General features: G+C 38.2%; 1 protein-coding gene across 13 annotated transcripts in view; it reads right to left on the reverse strand.

Moving 5' to 3' along the window:
- Positions 1-22,746, reverse strand: part of unc13bb (unc-13 homolog Bb (C. elegans)) — a 66,316-nt gene that overhangs the window by 7,217 nt on the left and 36,353 nt on the right. For 7 of the 13 annotated variants that reach the window (XM_026174251.1, XM_026174249.1, XM_026174252.1 and 4 more), the window contains 23 exons: positions 22,261-22,557; positions 22,050-22,149; positions 14,104-14,150; positions 13,930-14,008; positions 13,642-13,647; positions 13,004-13,078; positions 12,582-12,801; positions 12,121-12,348; positions 11,890-12,031; positions 11,501-11,670; positions 9,741-9,856; positions 9,115-9,278; positions 8,471-8,621; positions 8,243-8,311; positions 7,966-8,055; positions 7,653-7,790; positions 7,397-7,527; positions 7,093-7,178; positions 5,783-5,909; positions 5,536-5,632; positions 5,143-5,286; positions 4,569-4,646; positions 4,342-4,419 (listed from right to left, as the gene is read on the reverse strand). In XM_026174251.1, the coding sequence (XP_026030036.1) occupies positions 4,342-4,419; positions 4,569-4,646; positions 5,143-5,286; positions 5,536-5,632; positions 5,783-5,909; positions 7,093-7,178; positions 7,397-7,527; positions 7,653-7,790; positions 7,966-8,055; positions 8,243-8,311; positions 8,471-8,621; positions 9,115-9,278; positions 9,741-9,856; positions 11,501-11,670; positions 11,890-12,031; positions 12,121-12,348; positions 12,582-12,801; positions 13,004-13,078; positions 13,642-13,647; positions 13,930-14,008; positions 14,104-14,150; positions 22,050-22,149; positions 22,261-22,557 (2,833 nt within the window). Of the gene's footprint in view, positions 1-3,149; positions 3,673-4,152; positions 4,174-4,341; positions 4,420-4,568; positions 4,647-5,142; positions 5,287-5,535; positions 5,633-5,782; positions 5,910-7,092; positions 7,179-7,396; positions 7,528-7,652; positions 7,791-7,965; positions 8,056-8,242; positions 8,312-8,470; positions 8,622-9,114; positions 9,279-9,740; positions 9,857-11,500; positions 11,671-11,889; positions 12,032-12,120; positions 12,349-12,581; positions 12,802-13,003; positions 13,079-13,641; positions 13,648-13,929; positions 14,009-14,103; positions 14,151-14,955; positions 14,979-15,169; positions 17,518-19,919; positions 20,164-22,049; positions 22,150-22,260; positions 22,558-22,746 lie in introns of those variants that run through there. The other 6 variants (XM_026174254.1, XM_026174253.1, XM_026174257.1 and 3 more) reach the window with 6 other exon arrangements.

Below are 22,746 nucleotides of genomic sequence, written 5' to 3' on the forward strand. Positions count from 1 at the left end.
ATGTCTTTATTTTGATACCAACTTTGTGTTAATTTAAGTAAATGGGGCAGTAGCAACACCACATTTTGCTGCATTTAGTTTATCAGACAGTTAAGCTCAGTAGCTATCCATTGTTGTCACGGCGAGTGAGGTGAGCCGTGTGGAGGCAATGAAGGAGGATCCAAACGCAGGCAGTCGTGAAGGTGTGAAGGTGGTTTATTGAGCATGAAAGTAAATACAAACGGCAAAGGGAGCTATGACTAACTAGACTGGGAACAAACTAACTACAGAACACGAACCTGAACATGAGCAGAAACACTTGGCGGTTGACAGCAGGGAAACACACAGATGACGCAGGGTGGAATACACAGACGGACCAGCAACTACAATGACGGCAGACATGACTTAAATACACAGAGAATCACACACAGGTGGTGGACACAGCTGGGAATAATCAACAAGACGAGACAAAGGTAAAACTGAACACACTCACATGAGACGCAGACCATCACAATAAAACAGGAACAAGCAACCATCACACTAAGACACAAACTCGACATAGAGAGACAGGCAGAAAATGGCACATGGAGCTAGACAAATACTAAGCAGACACAACTGAAGAACAAATCCTAAACACCACAGAAACATGAAACTCAAATAATAAACATCATCATAATCAACACTACCAGAGAACAAGAAAACAACCCCTGATGCAAACTAAAACCAAAACATAATAAAACTCAAACTACTGGGTCCGACGGACCCAGAACCGTGACAGTTGTGGCTTTCTTTCTATTGAATTTGTGGTAATTTGTTGTCGATAAGGTATTGCTAAATGGAATATTTATGCTAAATTAATATTTTTTTAATTAACTGTTAATTTGTTATCACTATTATATTGGTTTTACAGTAAAATATCACATATTATTTATGTAATTGCATTAAGAGACATGAAGCAAAATACAAGTACCTGTTATTTCTAGTCAATATTGTAAATAATCATAATAATTCACAATACAGGTTACCTGCCTATTATTACTACCACATGGGTTAAAGTAGGTGATAAAAAGGTGGTGGTAAATATGATTAGATTAGATAGATTGGATTAGATGAAACTGTATTTATCCCTTGGGTAGGTTCCTCTGGAAAATTCTGTTTCCAGTAGCACAGCACTGATAGAAGTTGCAGAATGTGAGCAGAAATATACCATATATACACATGTACTGCATATATACCCACGACTGCAGACCTGCTGATGGTTCCAACACCATCATTAAGTTTGCAGATGACACCACGGTGATTGGCCTCATCAGTGACAACGATGAGGCCGCCTACAGGGAGGAGGTGGATCGTCTGGCTGAGTGGTGCGACACAAACAACCTGCTGCTTAACACCGAGAAGACCAAGGAGCTCATCGTGGACTACAGGAGGAATGCTGACCCACATCCACCCATCCACATTAAGGGGACGGCTGTGGAGCGTGTGAGCAGCTTCAAGTTCCTGGGAGTCCACATCTCCGAGGATCTCACCTGGACGACCAACTGCTCCAAGCTGGTCAAGAAGGCTCACCAGCGCCTCTTCTTCTTGAGGACTCTGAGGAAGAACCACCTGTCCTCAGACATCCTGGTGAACTTCTATCGCTGCACCATCGAGAGCATCCTGACCAACTGTATAACAGTCTGGTACGGGAACTGCTCTGCCTCGGACCGGAAGGCGTTGCAGAGGGTCGTGAAAACTGCCCAGCGCATCGCCGGAGCACCACTTCCTGCCATAAAAGACATCTACAGGAAGCGGTGTCTGAAAAGGGCTGGGAAAATCATCAAAGACCCCAGTCACCCATCACATGGACTCTTCACCCTCCTGCCCTCTGGGAGGCGCCACAGGAGCCTCCGGACTAAGACCACCAGGTACCGGAACAGCTTCTTCCCCACAGCTGTCAGACTCCTGAACTCTGCCTCCTGACATCTGACCCACGTTAAACTCATGGACTGAACATACACACACCCACAATGGACAACTGTACCCTCAAACACAATAATAACATGGACTGAACCACCACTCACAACCACTAGCACTTTATATAGCCTCTGTAGAAACTATCTACACCCTCACTTATCTTAACTGCACTACTGTATAGCTCTGTGTAAATAATCATTCTGTATATTCGATAATCTTTAATCCTACAACTGTTTACAACTTGCATAGTTCCCATTTCTGTATAGCTGTATATCCCAGATTCTGTAAAGTTATTTATTTCATATTCTGTATAGTTTTTCATATTTATATCCTGTCCATATCCTGTACATAGCTTGTACTCACTACAGCCTGTACATACTTATAGTTATAGAATATTCACAACATACTTCATACCGTGTACATTATAACATACCATAATAGACCCATTTCTGTAATATACTCACATATCTATATTATTGCTAATATATATTGTAATATATCTATATCACTAAAGCACTTCTGGATGGATGCAAACTGCATTTCGTTGCCCTGTACCTGTGCATGTGCAATGACAATAAAGTTGAATTCTATTCTATTCTATTCTATGTATATATATCAATATAACAAATATAGCAAATCCGTCAGTGACCCATCACAGTCAAGGAATAAGATTTTGTAATAATATTATGCAAACTATTTTCCTTTTACTCAATATTCAGTGATGTAATTAATGGAAGTGCCAGTCTGAGACACCCGCACACACAGAGCATTCACTATGTTTCAGTTAATGCCTTTCATCTATGATTATGTTGAGGAATCACCCTAAAAATAAACACGACAATCAAACTACAAAAACAAACGCACCAATGAAGGTCAAGAAATGTAATATATGCGCAACACGCGCAGGCAAGTAGATGTGCACACATTAACAGCTACAGGCTAACACGTCATTAGACGCAAAGTTCACCAAAGCAGCTTGGAAGGAGACCACAATTAAAACGTTTGTAAAAGCAAACACAATAACACACTCAAATGACCTTAACCAAGCTGAATAGACTTACTTCAAAGAAGCTAACAAAGGCTAAAAGTAACTAGAACGTTGTTATTTGTATCTTTTTTTTTTTTTTACAACGTTTAACATCTTCTTATATTTTAAAAAGATTTTATAACAAAGAGAAGATGTTTCTGTTTGTATATGCTCAGTGATAGTTCTTAGAAAAAACAAATGGAATCAGCAGGTTACACTTATATTAAAAAAAGGAATCACCCCCAAAATTGCAACCGATCTACAAGCTAAGGAAGCTAAATCAACATTCACTGTGACACACAAGAGCTTTGAGAGGGTACTTCAGCTACTCTGCATGATAAAGGAAGGTTGTGGACTACATAAGATTATGACACTACTGGTTTAAAGTAAATATTGCACAATGTAAACTACAGGCTAACAAGACTGAACTATGATATATTACAATAAATTTAATTATTGATTAGTTAAAGTCTAACTGCTGCAATCCACAATACCCACCGGAGCCTTTGCTTCATCCTCAATTGCAACCTGCTACTCAAGCCACAGCATAAAGGAAATAATCAATACGGTGCTCCACAGCACACCATGAAAATGATTTAATTATATTAGAAAGATGTACATTTATATGGATAAATATCCACCCTGACCAGACTATATTGGAACCGTACCTCTTCTTCTTCTTCCTCCTCCTCTTCTATGATTTCATTTTGCTTCAATTGTAAAGTGAAAACATTTGGTTGAAATATAGGCTACAGCATCCCACAGCTATCATCCTACGATCACTCCAACAGTATAAGTTAAATAAAAAAAATTTAAAAAGGGTTCCATATAGCTATGATACTGCATGCAGAAATGTTGTAGGGAATGAAGGCAGTGGGGAGGTAACAGCTAGGAGAAAAGCTATTGATTTTCAATGCTCTAGCTACAATATTGATATGGAGGACATGACTAAATTAAGTCTCTGCTTCAATACTCTGTCTATTAAGAAGCATAGGGCTAACCACTGTAACCACTGATCTAGGGCTACACTTTCACTGACAGCTTCACATCAGGCATTAAGCATACAGATCTGAATATAAGATAATATTCAAAGCGTAAGCAAATGCTACTATGTCACATCTTAACACATCTTAATCCATTAACATTTGCCATTTACTTTAAATTAGCTAAACTACCACTACTGTACGCACCAATGCTTCTTGTATTGCAATCTGACACATGAAAGACACAAATGCAACTGTTGTACAGCAAATTTAAAATGTAATTTCATGAATGACTGATGTTTTTCTTTTTTTCTACACGAGTGACGCTACCAATTTATTAACAAAACCGGATACCATTATGCATCATGTCTTCATATCCATCATATTTAGACTCACCTGTTTGGCACCCATTGACTCAAACATCTTTTCCAGCTGGATTCTTAACTGCTGAACATTATTCATTAATACACAGGGCTACAAGAAGACAGAGAGAGACGTTAAGAGTGATTTTGTGATCTTTTTTTATGTATCATGTCCAATGTAATAAATGTTTTTTCAGCACAACTGGCAGAATTGGCTGAAAAAAACATGGCAGAAATTGGCAGGAAAAAAAAAAAACTTACAATCTTCTCTTTGTCAATATAAGATGGAAAATTCTTGGTCAGCATGGCACTGTACTGCAGAAGAACTTTGGCAATTGTCTGTAAAGACAGGTAGAAATAAAGGCATTTAAACGGCATTTACGAAAAAAAAAAAGCTATTTAAAATCAAATTTCTCTCTTATCTCTTCAAAGGGGGATAATATTGTACTTTGGGGGTTTCGCTAATCAACATAAATATTCCAAAATGTGCTTTAATGTATTCTGTAGCAAGGAGACAAACAAATTCTAAAGTAGGACATTTTTCTCAGCAGACTTTTCCACAGGGGGGAACTGTTATGCCTAGTTCAACAATTCTTTTTAATCCAGCAATATAAAAATTCTCTTTTGCAAAAAGTCAAAATGTCCCACAAGACATTGCTATAGTGGTTTAATAGTTTTTTCCCTCATATTTCGTGGTCATTTTTCAAAAACATTGGAAGTTTAAAGCAAATCTTTATTAATTCTAGAATTGTTAAACACAAATGCACACCATATTTCATGCAGCTCGATCAAGCTAGTTTGACTTTAAATGTCATCATCGGGTGGAGTACATTACCTTGGAAAAGCGGCGACTATACTGAGCCATGACCCTAGGATCAGGACATTCCAATTTCTTGATAATCTCAAAGCTCTGGTTGAGCTGGGTGAAGATGTCCACCACAGAGCAGGAGAACAGAGCATGCTCAGATGTCTGCTGGAACTGAGATGAGTGCACAAATGACACTTACTTCTTATCAACACTCATATAGTAGATAAAACAACATCTACAAGCAGAATGTTAAAGAACATCAACAAGATTTTAAAGCAGCTTTTTAATGTCCCCATGCTGATAGCATGGCTGTATCTGTAAACACAAAGATAACTTTTTTCAGTTCAGCACTATTTTAAATTAGAACCTCAAAGGTATCGTAGAGATATCATATCAAAGGGTAAGTTCTAGTTTTCTTACTCCATCTTTTTTGTCTCTTTCCAGAGCTCCATTCATAAATTCCATAGATACTTCCTCATTTTCGTCCAACCACTGTAGCACAAACTGCACAAACCATCTAAAAGTGAGAAATAAAGATTAGCAAATATGTTTTTGTTTTTTTAACACAGTTCCTTTTATCTTTGTTTAGATGGATTATCAAAGTCAAAAAAGGCAATAACATTTGCCTTTTCTTGTGCCTGTCACTGAAAAGGTCAAATGCACTTACGATGGGTAGTCTGGTACAACACCCTTAAACACTGGCAGCTCCTTGACATATTCATTGTAGAGCCACTTGACCTTGAAGTGCAGGTTCATGTAGTCTGTGCTCTTACACAGCCTGTGCTTCTCATGCTCTGCCGGTTTAAAAACATAAGGAGCCATATGAACTTAGGGATGTGAAGATTAAAGTCAACGTCCCCATTTTAGTAAAAGCTAATATAAGACAGCCAAAAGGTAAGGTGAAGCAATCATATGGTGCATATGGACATCTGAGTATTGTAACAAAACCTCAAAGAACCCCAATGCATACAACCCCCCCCCAAAAAAACCCACCTTAACATGAAATCGTTTCTAAATTCTAGTGTATGTCGTTGTTCTTCACTTAAATTCTGAATGAACTTGTAAAATAATTCTACAGTATCCTCTTATTAAAGGAAAAAAAAAAAATCGGACTAATCCAAAAGCTTTCTTTGGGAAACATGTTCTCTGACGGCCTAATGCTCAACAAAGACGAAAGAACACACACACTAATCCCATTTTATGTATTTGCTCACTGTAGAATGTGGTGTGACTAAATTCTAAAAGTCTTTGCTTTATTCGCTTTGAATGTTTTTTCTGAGATGAGATGTATTAATATCAAGCAATGGCGTGGCCTGCTTGAACTGCAGCTACACAGATATAAGGTAGTAATACAATCAAAGACTGTGAGAACTTTAAAATGTTTACAAAATATTGATTAGCCTTAAAATGAGCAGATGCAGGTTCTTTTTTATTGACATGCTTAAAAATAACAGCTAGAGCTTTGAATCGTAAGCACTCAGTGTTTCGTCTCTGTAGCAAACTCTCCATCTATGAACTTTTCATGTTTATTCAGATTGAAAATAAAGAAGGCGCCACTTGTGTGTTTTGATGCATTTTGTGAAACAGATATTTCACACTAGTCTCTGTAGGGGATTCATTTTGAGGACAAGGGCTAGAATAAAAACCGGGTGTCTCTGAACACCAATAGCGCTGTGGAGTACAGTATAATAGAGAAAAAGTGCAGAGAGGCTCCAGGGACACATAAGCAGCTTTCAATCCTAGCACATTTATTATATTCTCTCCAACTTCTTCTGTTCCATTGTGTCATTGCTACCCCAGTATTTCCTCTCCCCTTCTGGTCATTTTAGGTTCCCAGAGCTTCTTTTCTCATATGCTTGTTATCACACCCTGACTCTCCAGCTTTTTCCTTTACTTCTAGCAGACAAACTACAGTGCACCTCCACAGTCTAACCCAGCAGAATAATCTTATAAAGAGTCCAGAATACCAAGACCTACCTTCCATAGCATACTTCATGTCCTGTGCAAACAATGTCCACATGACCTCTGCTGACACCTTTCCTACATTAAGTTCTTGAGGGAACCTGAGACAGATGGGAAGATGTGACAAGGTGAAACCTAGTGGATTCCTGAGTTTAATTAATGCAAGCTTCCATAAAAATGTCCTAGATCTCTGGAAAAAGAATCAAGAAAAACATTTTGTTGAACTACTGCAGTTGAAGTAAAACCTAAAAATAAGGAGACCTGATTTTGATGTATTCAAGCGGCTTGAATATTTTAGGAGTAGAGTTGCATGACTCACTGGTTCAGTACAGGTGTGTAGGAGTTTCTGTCTTCTTCAATGATGGAAACAATGAGCATGATGAGTTTGGGCCAGAAGTCCAGATTCTTGATGCTTGGACCCTGCTCCTCCAGAGGAAGCTCCTCCTTGTTCTGAATAAAAACCAAAAGGAAAACAGTTAACATTATAGTCGCCCCTTTATTGAAACATTTATTCACCGGCCTGCTGCTACAGAGTCTGATAGCTGCACATTGTATCCTGCAGCTGTGTGACTCACCGTGTCCACAGGCTGGTATTGTCTGCTGTACAGCTCGTGGCAGTTATTGAAAATGTAGTCGTATGTAGAGTTGAGGCAAGCTTTGACACAATCCCTCACAACTTGACTGGCTCTGGGCGGAGACTGTAACTCCTGGACCTGGAAAGAAGATGAAGATAGCTACAGAGTCAGTAGATGACTGCAAACAAGGGATATTTTATCAACTTGTCAATATCTGGCAACAACTTCAAGGGAAAAAACATTCAAGTCAACAAACTGATAAGAAGATACTACAAAGCTGAACTACAGATAAAGAATATGCAATGTTACCTACCTTCATCCTGAAAAAGGTAATGCTGGTTAGAAGGTCAACAGTGGATTTCAGATCTTGCAGGCGATCCTTGCTGCTGGCAGGGAAGTGATTCTAAAGAAGAAAAACACGTTTAGTTTACAAGTTTTCACACTTTTCAAAGACTGTTGGCACAATTTGCACAAAAAATATTCATTGATCAGATGATGAAAAAATTCTTTTTTTTGTTTTTTACTGGCACAAAAATATTAGACATGTACATTTAGAAAACAAGACACTAGTAGTGATACAAGAATCTCACCCTATAACTAGAAAGGTCAATGCGTAAGGAGTTGTGCAGCTGGTCTAAGAGCTTGACAAAGCGTTCTTTCTGTATGGGAAGAAAAGGGGAAAAAACATGTTCCTATATTAGAAAGAAGTTTGGCAATCTATTTGTGCATAAAATGCAATAGCGAAGAAAGGAAGAGAAAATAAAATAAAACAAAACAAAGTACTTTACTGTGTCTGTGTGTGTGTCAGTAGTACAAACCCCAAAATTAGAAGCAGCAAAGCGGTCGGAGGCAGAAACATTGGTGGAGGCTGTTGTGTGGGCGTAGAAGGCATTGATATTGGCCAGCAGGGTGCTCATCACTGCAGGGACTCCAGGACACATGTACTTAGAAGACAGACAGGCAAAGTGCCTGCATAGAGTAGCAAATGCAAAGCTTGGTAAGTACTTGGGTGGGAGGCCTTAAGACTTCTTCAACAATGTGTACCTGCTTACACTTTGTTGCAATAATGTCAGCATCCAGTTCAAATACCTTTATTTGGACAGTCTGCATGTACTACAGGCTCTTGTTTTCACGTGACAATTTCTATTAGGAATTGTCGTGCTATCTGCCCATCACCTACCTGACAAATTTAGACTGAATAATAGCCCACTGAAGCATTTTTCTGCGAATGATTGACCTAGCTAATAGTCATCTGTATGGATGATGACACTGCAGTGAGACACATCCATCCTCACCCTGTTTATAATTGACTGTACCTCATCTGAAGGCCAGAGAATGACAATGGCACCAAGAGGTTTATTGATATGACCTCAAAAGACAGGGAAAGGAACATGGGGAATAAAGAGGTAACACATATTGACAGGTAAGAAGACAGTCCAATTCACTGTGTTTTTAGACTCACGTCATGGCCTGGTAGATGGACTCAATCCCATAGCGCATGGCAAACTCATCCACTACTTCCTGTCCCACATCATCAAAGTAGACTTTCCAAGAATCGTCTCCACGAGCCTCTGGAATTTTTACCACACCCTGACCAAGTACATCAGTTGAATGATGGAACAAGTTCTGTAATGGGAAGAAATGGACAGACTTGATCTAATTCACATGAACTTCAGAGCTAACACTAAAGCGTGAGAAGTGATGGTAAAGTTATGGTGGCTTTTTACTGAAACAAATATGATGAGATTGTTGCAATTTACGCTTAATATTATTTTTACTGGATGTGTGTAGAATACAGACTTGAAAAGCTTTGGTTTGACAGATTATAGGATTTTCAGTTTCATAAGCACAGGTCCTTTAGCCCTGATTCAAAATTTGATTTGTTTTTTTCAGGGAAGAGGTTGGATTATGGAAATATCACTGTGCCTTTAATCCTGTCCAAATCTATCACGTCTGCAGTCAATCTGTGCAACACATTGAAACAGCTACAATAGTGGTTGCAACCACTTATGCAAACCCTTTGTGTGGAGAAGTTGCTGAATATCCAGCGTGTCTAGGTAATTAATCGTGATTCTGTGAATCATATACCTCATGCAAACAAGTGTACTGCACGTGATATGGAGCCACTTTCTCCTCTCCTTTGATCTCCACGTTGATTTGGAGGCGAATGGCACCAGACACAGCTGATTTGTCTGTCCTCTTCTCTGTATTTAAGTACAAAACAGTCAATCAGATGCACATCGGGAATGTCTTGATTCATAACTTGAGTCCAAATCTGTGACACCAAAGGCACTCTAAACTAGGTCTGTTAACACAACCCTAATCACAGACTATTAGCTTGGCAATTCTATTGTAAGGGCTTCTGTTTCTACAGTTTGATGGTCGTCCAGAGTCAGCGATGATAATAGAAGTCCTCCAGCTGATAGTGAGTGTAACAAAGGCAATGGGCTGCATGAGTCTGTGCCTGATAACAGAAGACATTTGAGCTAGAGTGTTTCTGGAGGTGGAGTTCTTGGCGGCTCACCCCTGCTATTTGCCCTGACAGGCAAATCATTTGGGGTAATTTGTACATGTCGCTAGAGTGGTCGATTTCCGACTGGAGTGCTGCTACTTGATAATCACATATCAGGAGGTGAAAGGAAGAGAGTCAGAGAGGGAGGGAGAAAGAGATAGTGAAAATGTTTTGTTTTTTCCCCCCTTTCTCTCATGAACTAGGTATATTACATCATTAATCATTAATTAAGCATTCAAATCCAATTCATAATAAAACCTATCAAAATAAATATTTGATCATACAGTTTTCAGGGAGATATTAAACCAAGCAAGTCAAATCTCCTAGCTTAAAAAAACAAACAAAAAAAACCCCACACAAAACAACAACAACGGTAGATTTATGGGCACATTCATATTCAGTGACAAGCTGTTGCACTTGAAGATTTATTACTGCTGCTGTCAGGTCAATTTTAGCACTTTAATCAAGTATGAACAAAAAAATGTGCTTAAGAAAAGTGAACACCTCACCCTTACATACAACATATGAAGAGATACGAAGACGCAGAGACAGTAATTCAGAAATATTATTCTAAAGACAACATTTGTTTGCCCACAAGACTGGGATTAGATTTTATCCTGAGAGGTATTCAAGCTACATATATTCATGCTGCACAACTAGTGCTCATGTAGACTAGCACACAGGCCTGAGAAATCAGATCCTGTATACTTGTTAATTATTTTGTTCAGGCATCATCCTAATGAAACTGCCTGCACACCCTAGGGATAGAATTGGGGGATTATCGTGAAACTTTTTCCTTAAAATTATCACAACTTCTTGCTAGCAGGGAGAAACTCATTTAAAATGTAATCAAATAAGCTAGTATTTTCATGCAGACCAACACAGGCCTTAGGGAAGCAACATGCCTGGGTATAAATATGTTTGCTGCAGGGAAAGGAGATGTGACTAATGAGGTACAAACAACAGACTGGACTTGCTGAAAGCAAGGCTTTTAGCGCCAAACAAAAACATACAGATGTGAAATTGATGTAACAAGCAGATGAGATCCAGGTTATAAACAGGCATGGTAACATGATACAAGGTGTGACCAAAAGATTGGGAGTAGATATTGGGAGTTTTAGTAGGTATTGATGCATTTAACAAAAAAGATAAATACATAAATAAATTTAGCTGAGCTTTACTTGAAAGTCATATTCACACTACCTCTCAGATTGCGCTGTCGAGGACCCATTATGACCACTTACACTGTGCGTTCTGTGACGCTGCCTCCCCTCCGCATATGCTATACAGTTTTCTTCATGATGTCTATTAAAAAAAGACAAGAAAGCCAACTGACCCAGGTTATACCAGACATCCATTTCTCCGCTCAGCGTTCGGACTTCAATGATGCTCTGTCCCAGGAAATCGTCAGATTCCCTCTTCAGACGCTGCTTCACTCTGGACTTGATGTCATCATCTTCATCCCACACTCGCACTTTGATTCGGTCTGAGGAATTGTGGCACTCACTAACAAAACAAAACAAAACAAAACAAAAAAAGGAGCAAAAAAGAAACATAAACTGAATAATATTAAGTTACAAGATGATAGATACTACAAGGGAGTAATTAAGGTGAGCACTTATAGCACTACTGATAACAAGCACTCAAGGAACAAAAAAAACAAAACAAAACACAACAACCCCCCCCAAACAACTTTTTTGATTTCATAACCAAGAAACGACTCACAAATGGAACTTTTCCTCCCAGACTGGATTGAGGTTTCCATAGATGGTCTTTGTTCTCTTCTTGGTCTTGCCCACCTGAACAGTGACATACGGATCACTGGATCCTGTCTTGTCTTTTGCCTGAAGTCCTTGTGCACAAACAACTAACCAAGACATAAGAAACAATAAAAAATTACAGAGAGCACATGTAACATAGCTCCAAAGTTGTCGTTGAGCTGTGATGGCAAAATACCTGTGATTGTGATCTTGGCTGACCACTTTGACGTCCCATCCAATACGCTTTGTTTGATGGTTTTCATCTGCTGTGCATGGATGGCTTTGCTGATGACAAACACTTCCCTGATCAGCTCAAAGATTTCTGGTTTGTTCCTTTCCCTGATCTTCATCCTGTCCTTCATGGCCATGATGATATTTTGAGTGCGGTCTTCAGCTCCATGCTTAGAGCTCTTCTCTGCCGCACCTAAATATTTATTTAAAAAAAAAAAAGAAAAAACAGACCGAAAAGGCTTGAAACTAAAAAATATACATATGCCACTTCAGTGGTTACAAGTTAAATAAAAATGATTTTTAATGTGGGGAAAATATTCTTAAACATTTGAGACAAAATTGTAATGAAACAGCTTCCCGATAACGTAAAAATGTAGTTTCAGATCCCTGATGGAAACTTCTGTGAAACATTTCCTTAGTACTCACGCTGCAGACAGTCAGCATTCAGTAATTCTTGGCACTTTTCATGGCACTTGACACCACACTCAGAACAACGCATGCCTTGCCGTGCGATTCCCCACAGGAGCCCCTCACACTCATAGCAGTATGTAGGTGTAGTCGCTGTCCACACCTCGAAGTTATGTGGTGTGGTGCAAGATATGGGGTAGATAAGAGCCTGCAGGGTCTTCTTGTAGACATGATTTTTCTACAGAAGGAAGAAGATCTATTTTTAAAAGTCCTAATCCAGGGAAACAAAAACAAAAACAAAACCCTTATCAGTTATAAGGACGTGCTTATGCTGAAAGGCCGATGGAGTCACAACCATGAAAACTGTGTCACTGGGAAGTTTTTGAAACCGACAATCTCCAAGATGCAAAGCAGAAGTTTTTTTTCCCCCGCATACTCACCAGCTCCTCATCCTTAATTGATGATCGAGCAGCCATTGCAGATGCGATTCCTGCCTTCCTGGCTTGGACAAGGGACTGAACAACATGACAAATACAAAGAAAAAAAAAATCAGCAAAGTTTGTGTACAAAGTCAAAACAACCCACAACCAAGCACACTGAAAAACAGTTCTGCAACAATAAAAGTCAATATAGTTAAAAGGTTTGAGGGGTTAGTTATAAAGGTGGTTAATAGAATTGTTATTATCTTTATTCTATGAACTTGATGAACACTTACCATATGGTGAGAACCCATGTGAGTATTATTAGTACCAAGCAAGTTAGCCCAAAGTCAACATTATAAAACATAGACAGGCCTTTGTTAGTAGTTTATTCTATCCAGTCAATTTGATCAAAAAGAAGAAAAACAACGTTAACCAAAAGGTGAGGGAATGACCTGTTGGCAATGTATTTTGATGGGAATGTTGAATAGAAAGAAAAGTAACCCAGGACCAAAAGGACACATGCAAATGTCTTCAATTGTAATAAACAGGAAGTATGGCAGAGATCAACATACTATGCCTGGTGACTACTGTTAACTGTCCTAGTTTATTTTGTACTTCAGTAGAAAAGGGAGTGTCAACTAGGTTCTATAACTTACCATAGCCTGACCAAGGAGAGTGAATGCATTCAAGAGAGTTGTGGGGAATAATTTTGGGTTTAAGAGAGGAGGGAGAGAGACATTAGCAGGCTGATTTCATATTTGTCTCCATTCTTTGAAACAACTCCATCCCAAATTCAGTGTAAAAGAAAAACTAACAAACAAACAAAAACTATTGTTTGTACTGGTCTCATTTACAGAAACACTCACAGTAAAGAACAAAACAAACTGAATGAGATACAAAATACGGTGTATTTATAGGAAAATAAACAATAGGTGAGTACTGACCACATCGCTGACCAATGGGATAGGCTTCTTTTTACGTAGGTCCGGCATACTGTCAATTCCATACAGACCAGAGCCTCCACTACGGAACAAGCAAAACAGTTTTTATTTAGGTTTAAAATACAAATTTATTTAATCTAACCAAACTTCACCAATACAACACTATGTATAACTTACCCTGTTTTGACCCATGCCTGTCGAGTACTGGGTTCAACATCTCTGACCTGTAAGTATTTTAAATGTGAGAATTTAGGCTAGTGGCTCACAAAGACATAAAGAACTATGTTATGAGAGGAGTGGTGTTTGTGGAACCAGGCTTGGTTGAGTTTGACCTCTCTGATGTCACAGAACATGCAAATTAAAAAACAAACAAACAATAAAAAAAAAAAATTATTAAAAGATGGGACTAAAATGAATGCTGCTGAACTCTTTAATTAGGTTAAGTGAAATTAAAGTGTGGACCACGATCACAGTATGTAGATGCAAAACTAAAGAATACATTTTATTTCCAAATAGGACAAAAGCACGACCACAAAATTTTTGTTCGGGTGATTAAACATGCATAGGTCTTTTTTTATTTCTTCCTACAAGTATAACTTTTTCCTTTTTCATTTATTTAGTTGACAGTGGAGTTTCCTCTGGGGTTCTTTCTAATAGATTTTGATAGTGTTTGAAAATATTATGAAGGCGAAAACAGAACATGACACAAGAAATAACACCACAAACATTGTAAAGTTACAGCAAGCTCCTGGTAAATTATTCTGTAACAGATTAACTAAAGTTATCAGGCAAATGTCTCATCTAGAATGTCAATAATACGTTCAGACTAAAAATTACACATCTATGCAGTCAATACCATATATAATGTGTATTTAGAGCATTATGCTTTGGAAACAACAAGTATTTATGTTGATAAGAAAAGTAAGAACAGTACTGTGTGGGGGGGATGCACACAAATTAATAAATAAACAAACCAAACAAAAACAAAATAATGTAGCTTGAACATGGAGCTAATATATTTCAAGTAACCTGATTATCTTCTCTCCAACAGTCTGCAAAAACAAAACAAAATACAAGTAGCATTATAAATCAAGTTGAGTAGCTGTACATGAGCAAAGTCAAACAATTTTGTAACTAAAGGAAATGCATTTAGTTCACTACAAAAATAAAGATTTGATTTTTGCTGTTATTACCAGGCTTGCAAGTGGTATATATGCAAAAAATAAATGAATAAATAAAATACCTGATACAAACTCGTCTTGAGACTGAGATCCTTGGGACCCTTGGGAGCCTTGAGAACCATGGGATCCCTGTGCAGATTTGGACAGTCTATGACGAGTTTGCCTCTTTTCTCTTAGAATACGTTGGAAATTCTCTATACGTGCTCTGTGACTGGCATCAGTTAGCCTGCCTTGCTTTTCATCAGTCAGCCTTTCTTGATTTTCTTCATGAAGAACATGGTTTTCCCTTATGGGACTTAAGCGCACCTCATCTTGGTTACGAACTGGACCCAGTGGACTTTCATCCTGCCTTGTTGCATACTGGTGGTCAGGCGTTATATCAAACTTGGACAGTTCTTCATCTGTTGAATAGTCTCCTTTTCCTTGTGAAATCTCTACAGAGTGATATTCTGTTGGAGTTCCAGGAGAGGGGCTTGCTTTATGTGGAGATGCTTGAAGGGAGCATGATAGATTCTCGTGCATCTCAAGACAATCCATGTAGACTGAAGGATCACTGTCCTCCTTTGAGGTGGCAAAGTGAGGATAATTCTCTGTAAGGCTAATCTCTCCCTCTGTATAATCTACAGTGATATGCTCATCCTCAGGTTCAGAAATTTGTTTACCCAAGGATGGCGGTGGCTCTGTACCACTATCATCTTTTTCATCTTCGGTATTCAAACCTTCCAACTTTTTGAAAGCCCCTTTTAAAGCTGACCTGACCGTGAGTACAGCCTTGCTAAAACTTGTTGCATCAAAACCTACGTCAGCAGTCCTGGGTGTGCTTTCAGGATCTATTTCAGGTGACTCTGGTGACAATGTTTCTCCTACATCCTCCCTGGAAATGCTGTGATCTGTCCACTCTCTGTCCAAACTCTCAGCAGAACCGAGATCGAGAGTGTCCCCAGATGACGGGCAATAATCACATGGTGAATGTGGCTCTAAATAACCATCATCACAGTCTGTCAACAACACAGTGGAACAGCTCAAGCTCCAAGAGGGCCCACTCTCAAGTTCATTCGCACAGGCATCTGTGGTGTGGTATCCAGAACTACGTGAAAATGGACAGTTTGCAGCACAGTCGCACTCCAAGTTTTCTCCCTCAGCTTCCTGTCTCAGAGGCCTCCAGTCCACCTGACTGGAAGAACTTGAAGGTGAATTATAATGGGTTCCAAACAACAATGAAAGGTGCTCTGAACTGTTGTGAGAAGAATGACCTGGTGTGCTGCTTTGTGTGTCCTCTCTTGCACGTCTGTTCCAAACTCCTAGAAAGCTCTCAAGCTCTTCTCCACTGTTTGCACAAGAGGAAACATCCTCCTCACTCCAACCACCTTCTCTACTAATACTGTGCTGAATATCAGCAGTTGGCCATCTGCTATACTCCGTGTCACCAGGAAGAAAGGCTGCCTCTGGACAATTGGAGCTCTGACATGATGACAATGAGCTAGTACTTTGGTAGTTTTGGTCACAGTGAAGCTCCAGGTAACAGACATCAGACAAGCGCATGTCTGAACTCTGCTCCAGGTACTCTTGATCTTTTTGATGGACTGTTCTGCAAGTGGCTTGATCATGCCATTGTTTGGGGGATCTATGTGATGATACATATCCTGAATCTCTTCCATAATCATTGCAGTCCAGCAAAGGATTGGGATCACCTGTGTGAGGAGAAGAGATTGCATTCTGCCTATCCAGACTTCCATGCCTGGTGTGACGTGTTTGAGAAACAGGGCTAGGATGCGTTACAGCTGAAGCCCCGGAATATAGCTCACCTATTTCACTGAGCACTGCATCGACACAACAAGATACTTCATCCACTGAGCCTCGCACAGACGTTAGATACTGCCTCAGGTCAGAAATTTCCTCTTGGATCTTATTGATTCCTTTCAGCTCCTTCAGGATATGCTCCACTACGTTACTATGGTCTGCTTCCTCATCCTCCATCTTCTGCCTCCATTCCTCATTTGTGATTCTTTCAAGAATCTTGGGGATAGAAGCCTCCACAACTTCACTGCCATCTTGGCAATCAGAATTTCTGTCTTTCTCAGATATGGTGGGGTTAGCTTTGGTTATTGTTTTGCTGACTGATATCTGGTCATGAAATGAATTATCTTCTGGTGCCTGTAGACACTTCTGTAGTTTTTTACAGAGACTTTGCCCTACATTGGGGAGCTGTGTTTTTTTCTTCTGCAGCTCACTCTTCTTGGGTGAGAGTGGAACTGGCTCCAGTTCATTGGGTTCATCCTCTCCACTGACGTGTCCTCTGGGAAACATCCCTGAGAATTGGCACTTGTGATCAACTGTTCCTACACATGGAGATATCACTGCCTCTGTGACTCCTCCTTAAGATGGGTCAAGTATAAGCCAGCATCGTAACCTGCATATGAGTAAGTATCTGCAAGTAAGTTATTTTGTTGAAAAAGCTTTAAAAAACCATGTGATTATTATGCCTACCAGCTCTCTGTTATCAGATGGCAGCTAAATATGATAAAACCACCACATGAACTTTGGAACTGTCAACTTGCCCTACTACCAGCAATTACCTAAAACACAGGTACATAAATAAAACTAGTACAGGAAAGGTAATGATAAAGTATGCAAATGTATGCATTTTAAAAGTAGTGATTTTAAATGTAAACTCTTTTTTTATAATTCCCTTAATGAGAAAGTAATTTATCTTTCCCATTTTTATTAAACCCATCAAGTGAAAAACACAGACACATAAAACTTTACTGTTTTATGACCACTAGCTCAGACCACAGTGGAGTTCTAATTCTGACTATGCACAATATCTTAAACACTGGGCAGAAAGTTCATTTGCCTTCTGGATTAAAGACATCCCATATGGAAAAGAAATAGTAAAAACTTATATGATTTACTTATGAAAGTGACCACTTTCTCAATACTTTCATATACTGTTTTAGTAAGTATCCAAAACATACAAGTTTTCATTTATATAATTTTTCAAGGGATCTTATATGTGTTTTCACTTTTGTATGCTTTTCATACAAGTTTCACGCAAGACAGATACAAACTTTATAAGATTTATATATATCTTTTCCATATGGGATGGCTGAATGCATTTGAGCACACATGGAATACCTCTATGAGAGACTACACTACTCTCCACAATACAAATGCTGGATAGACATTGTTTTAACTGAGAGTCAGTCAGAGTGTCAACTTCCAGAATGAACGCCATGCAGCTGCTTAGATCTCTGTAATTAGGATGCTTTGGAAAGACAGCACAGTAATTAGATGACAGGTCAATTCTCTCCTCTGAGGCCATGCCATTCTTACACACCCTTACCAGCTGCATGGCTTAATAGCTCTGATCCATTGGTACACACTGGAATGACAACTGAATACCCCAACTGTAACATAAATCTGGTTCTGGCATTATTTCATTCACAGAGGGCATTTACCATAGCTCTGTGATTTTGTCTTCTTCACTGAGACAATTACCAAATTCTCAAAAATGTAGAAGATGTTGCAGTAGTTTCAAGGTCAAGTTCTGTTCATCATCCCTGCTTTAATACTGCTTGTAACTCAAATTAAGGAGTTTTAATTGGACACGGCAGGATTTCTTAGCTCTACAAATAGTGCACTATATAATTCTTTTGAGATTTGTAAATGCTACTTTAAAAAAATATTATTAATATTTTTAATATAATTATATTATATTTAAAAATAGTAATAAAATAGTAATAAAATTCACACTTATCTCTTCCATCTCTGTGACTAAATATCTGGTTAAAAAAAAACAAAAAAAACATAGGAGGCCTTAGCTTCTAAAATATAAATTACAAGAAAATTAAACATTTTATAGAGTTGCAATATTTTCATTTAAGATGGCCTCAGACTAAAGTAAGCTTATTTCTGGGGACTTTCTCTGTATTTTACAATACCTTTGTAGTCAATTTGCTTTATAACATAACTATACCATGGCAAAGTTTTAGGAAAGCAAATGTCCAATTCTATTAAGTAAACTAATCCAGGGAGTGCATAATATAATTGCTAAATACATTAACACACCCCTGCACTTGAGGTCTCCAATAAGCACTTTAGCACAGAAGGTGTGTATTACCCTGATAAGCGTTTAGTGGGTAGAAATGTATAATCAGCCAATCAAAACTGACTGTTTCAGTCACCAATCTGAGAATGAAAATAAGCTGATGATCTTATCAGCTGAATGGAATCCCCCTATCCTACATTTACAGGCAGCGATGTGCTTCACAATAAAATTACAGTTATAAATATTATTTTATTCCATAAAATAATTATTAATAGCCATATTTAATTTACAAACATACCAACTAATGCTAGTTTTAGACATACTTGATGAATATGTGTAAACAAACAAAGTCGCATCAATGTGTAACTAATTAATTGATTGATTGACTGATTGATCATAATAACTGAGGGGCAGGTAGGGGTTCGGGCCATATTCCAAGTGAGTCAATCTTCAGCGGTCTCCCTTTTTCCCCCCCTTTCCTTATTAAATAATCCACAGCTTTCATTAAATAGAAAGAAAAAGAATAAGTAAAAAAGGCATCTTGCTTTTGACTTTTTTAGCTGGCTTCTCATCAATGAGTGAGGTTTTAGAATACTGAAAGAAGAGATGCCTTCTTGACATTTAATTGGCTAAACATGGTTGTGTATCTATGCACTACAATACTACATCTTCCATACAGTAACTTGTACAATCTATATTTTTAATCAAAGTATATGTTAAATATATATTTAACATAAATATACTAAATAAAATGTAATCCTTACCTTATCAGAAAGAATGAACAACCTGTAGATACCATCTTATAAAATTGATTAATTCCACATGGAGGGTTGCTCAGCAGCTCGTAATAGCAATTCCCTGTATTTTATAAAAATATTTACCCAGGTGTACTGGTGAACATTGTTCAGTGTCAATCAAACCAGCAAATCTTCCTTAAAGTTAAAAAAAATATACAAGTGCTGAGTTCCTGATTTCTACAACCGAAATAGCCAGCACAGCACAAGTAGATGATCACACAGCAGTTCACCCTCTGTTAAGTAGCTATCCCTCCCACCCTCTTGCATGCTTTCACTGCACTAGCTCTCTCTCTCTCTCTCTCTCTCTCTCTCTCACTGTTCTCTGGGAGTGTATTCCAGTGCAAACCTAATCTGAGGGTGTAAGACTACCAGCTTTTAGCTGATCACAGTCACTGTAAAGAGTCATTTGTCAAAATGTATTGTTTTTAAAACTTCAAAAACATTCAAGCTAAACACATTGGCAATACTACTATCCCTGAGTGACTAAATGAGAATTTGTGGAGTCAAAGGATAATATGTATAAACTTTAAAGCATATTCTCATCAAGTATGGGTTATGGATTTGCCTCCCATGATTCCTTGCTGTCGTCAAGTTTGATTAAATTACTACAATCTCATTCCAAACCTTTCTTTGAAAATAAACAAGCACGTATGTTTTAGGGTATCAAATCTAGCATTTTCATTATGCTAGTCACTGTGACACCACGCGAAAACTTTCCAATTCTAATTAATTATAATCTTTACCAGCAGCCTTGTGTGATAAGTATTTCCTTGCATCATTTAATGATTAGCACTTAGACAGCTTTCACCCTTGATTTATACTCATGTCTTCAATCACTCATTTATAGTTCATGTTCATCTCAACCACTTCATGGAAGTCATCATTATAATGAAGGCATGCAAGGGCTATATGCCCTGCTCCTTCATTGCCATGCTATTAAAGCTTTAGTCAGGGAGGATGAACTATAGTTATGACTAACAAATCCCAATATTGTCATTATGAACACAGTAAAGTCCAGTCTTTCTGACTGGTCTTAAATTATTAAATTTAACATCTAAACTTAAAATTCTCCAGAAATGGTAATGCAGATTGCACCTATATTTGGTCACATTACAGTTGATTCCATAATGCCACAATTGCCTTTTTAACAAAGGTCATTTGATTTGTAAAAAACAAACAAACAAACAAACACAAACACTGGGCTAAAGATACTGATTACAAGCTATACAGTATATGGAGATATGTGTCACTGCATATATTCTGTTTTCGCACATTCTGATAAAATACACAACAACCGTTTAGTAAAAGAAACAAACATAAAAAACATAAAAGAAACACAACATAAAAAGAAATACTGGTAGCCACCGCTACACCACAGCCTTCTAACAGATGTAAAAATGTAAGATTTTAGTTGATTTTCAAAAAAGTTGACATCTGAACTTGACCTTGATTTCAAGGTCACTGAGTTCAAAGATTTTTAGTGGCTGCAACTTGGTAATTATTTGAAAATCTTTGGTGACGTCCTTCTTGAGTTATCGCTTTCAGGAGATTTTCAGATTTTATCCCTGAATTTGTCAAACATAGCAGATATCCTTGGAAGAAGAACATAGTAAGGACTTTTGTGAGCAAAACATCTACTAATGCAATATAGATTTTTCATGCAGTGAGTAATCTGCCTAAAATCAACACTATATTTCTTATTATGAGTACCACATGAAGAGAGTAAATTCCACATTTAAGACTTAATAAGATGGAGAGGAGACAAAGATATCTCATATAAGTTACAAAATGAAGACTACTTAAAAATTAGAGGATCATAAAAACTTTTGCTGGGTAGTTTTAACAGAGGAGCACATTGTTAGTCGTGTGCCTGCAATTAGGACACCAATTCACTAGAAGTAATATCATTCTAGTACATTTTAGTGCATCTGCATGAACATTCAGAGAGACTAAACTCAACCAGTTTCAAAGGATTGTATGTATGAACGTGCTTGCAAATATTGTGTGTACAAGGACTGGGAAAAGAAGAAAGTTGGAATTAAGGGTTAATAACAGATTGAACATTGTTGGAGGAACTGAAGTTAAAATACTGCATACCTCCCGCAGTTGAACTCTGACTTTAGTGATGGCCTTCATCCAATGAAGTCTGGATTGGGAAAAGGGTAATGGTGGTCCATCATCATCATGGAAACTAGGTCTAGGTTACATGGATTGAAGCATTAGATGAAAAGAAGAGAAAGAGGAAATCTCTCAGTTCTCAGGCATTTTCATTATATCAAACACATTTGAATTACAAGCAAAAATGTACCTGTGGAGTTTGGGGGATCCTGTCTCTGCTGTAGTATCACTTTTTATGTCCTGTCTTTTGTCAGGGGACAGCCTATCCATCTCCCGCTCACTGACCACAGAGTGTCCATTGATGGAGAGATTTGTGCCATTTGTGCGTAGCTGCCCATTGGTAGAAGGGTGAAAACCAGTACTATGATAGGAGTGGAAGGACTCCTCCAGTTCTGACCCTCCAGTGCTCTCGTGGCCAGTCTCACTAAGCTGGGAGCTGGTCTGGCTAAGATTTCCTGATGACCCAAAGCGACTACTTTCCACTGGACTACAATGGTGAGAAAGGAGTGAGAAAAACATTCAGAATGGTGAAATATCATTTCTGAATATTTTATAGTTTTAAGTTTGCACTACAAAAGACTGAATGGATTCGTAAAATATGATGATTACTAGATGTACACGTAAAAAAATATTTAATAAATAAAAGTGTATAAATTAAAGCAGAATTCCATGACAA

Source organism: Astatotilapia calliptera, chromosome 7, assembly GCF_900246225.1.
Source record: "Astatotilapia calliptera chromosome 7, fAstCal1.2, whole genome shotgun sequence".
In the NCBI taxonomy this organism is placed as follows: Eukaryota; Metazoa; Chordata; class Actinopteri; order Cichliformes; family Cichlidae; genus Astatotilapia; species Astatotilapia calliptera.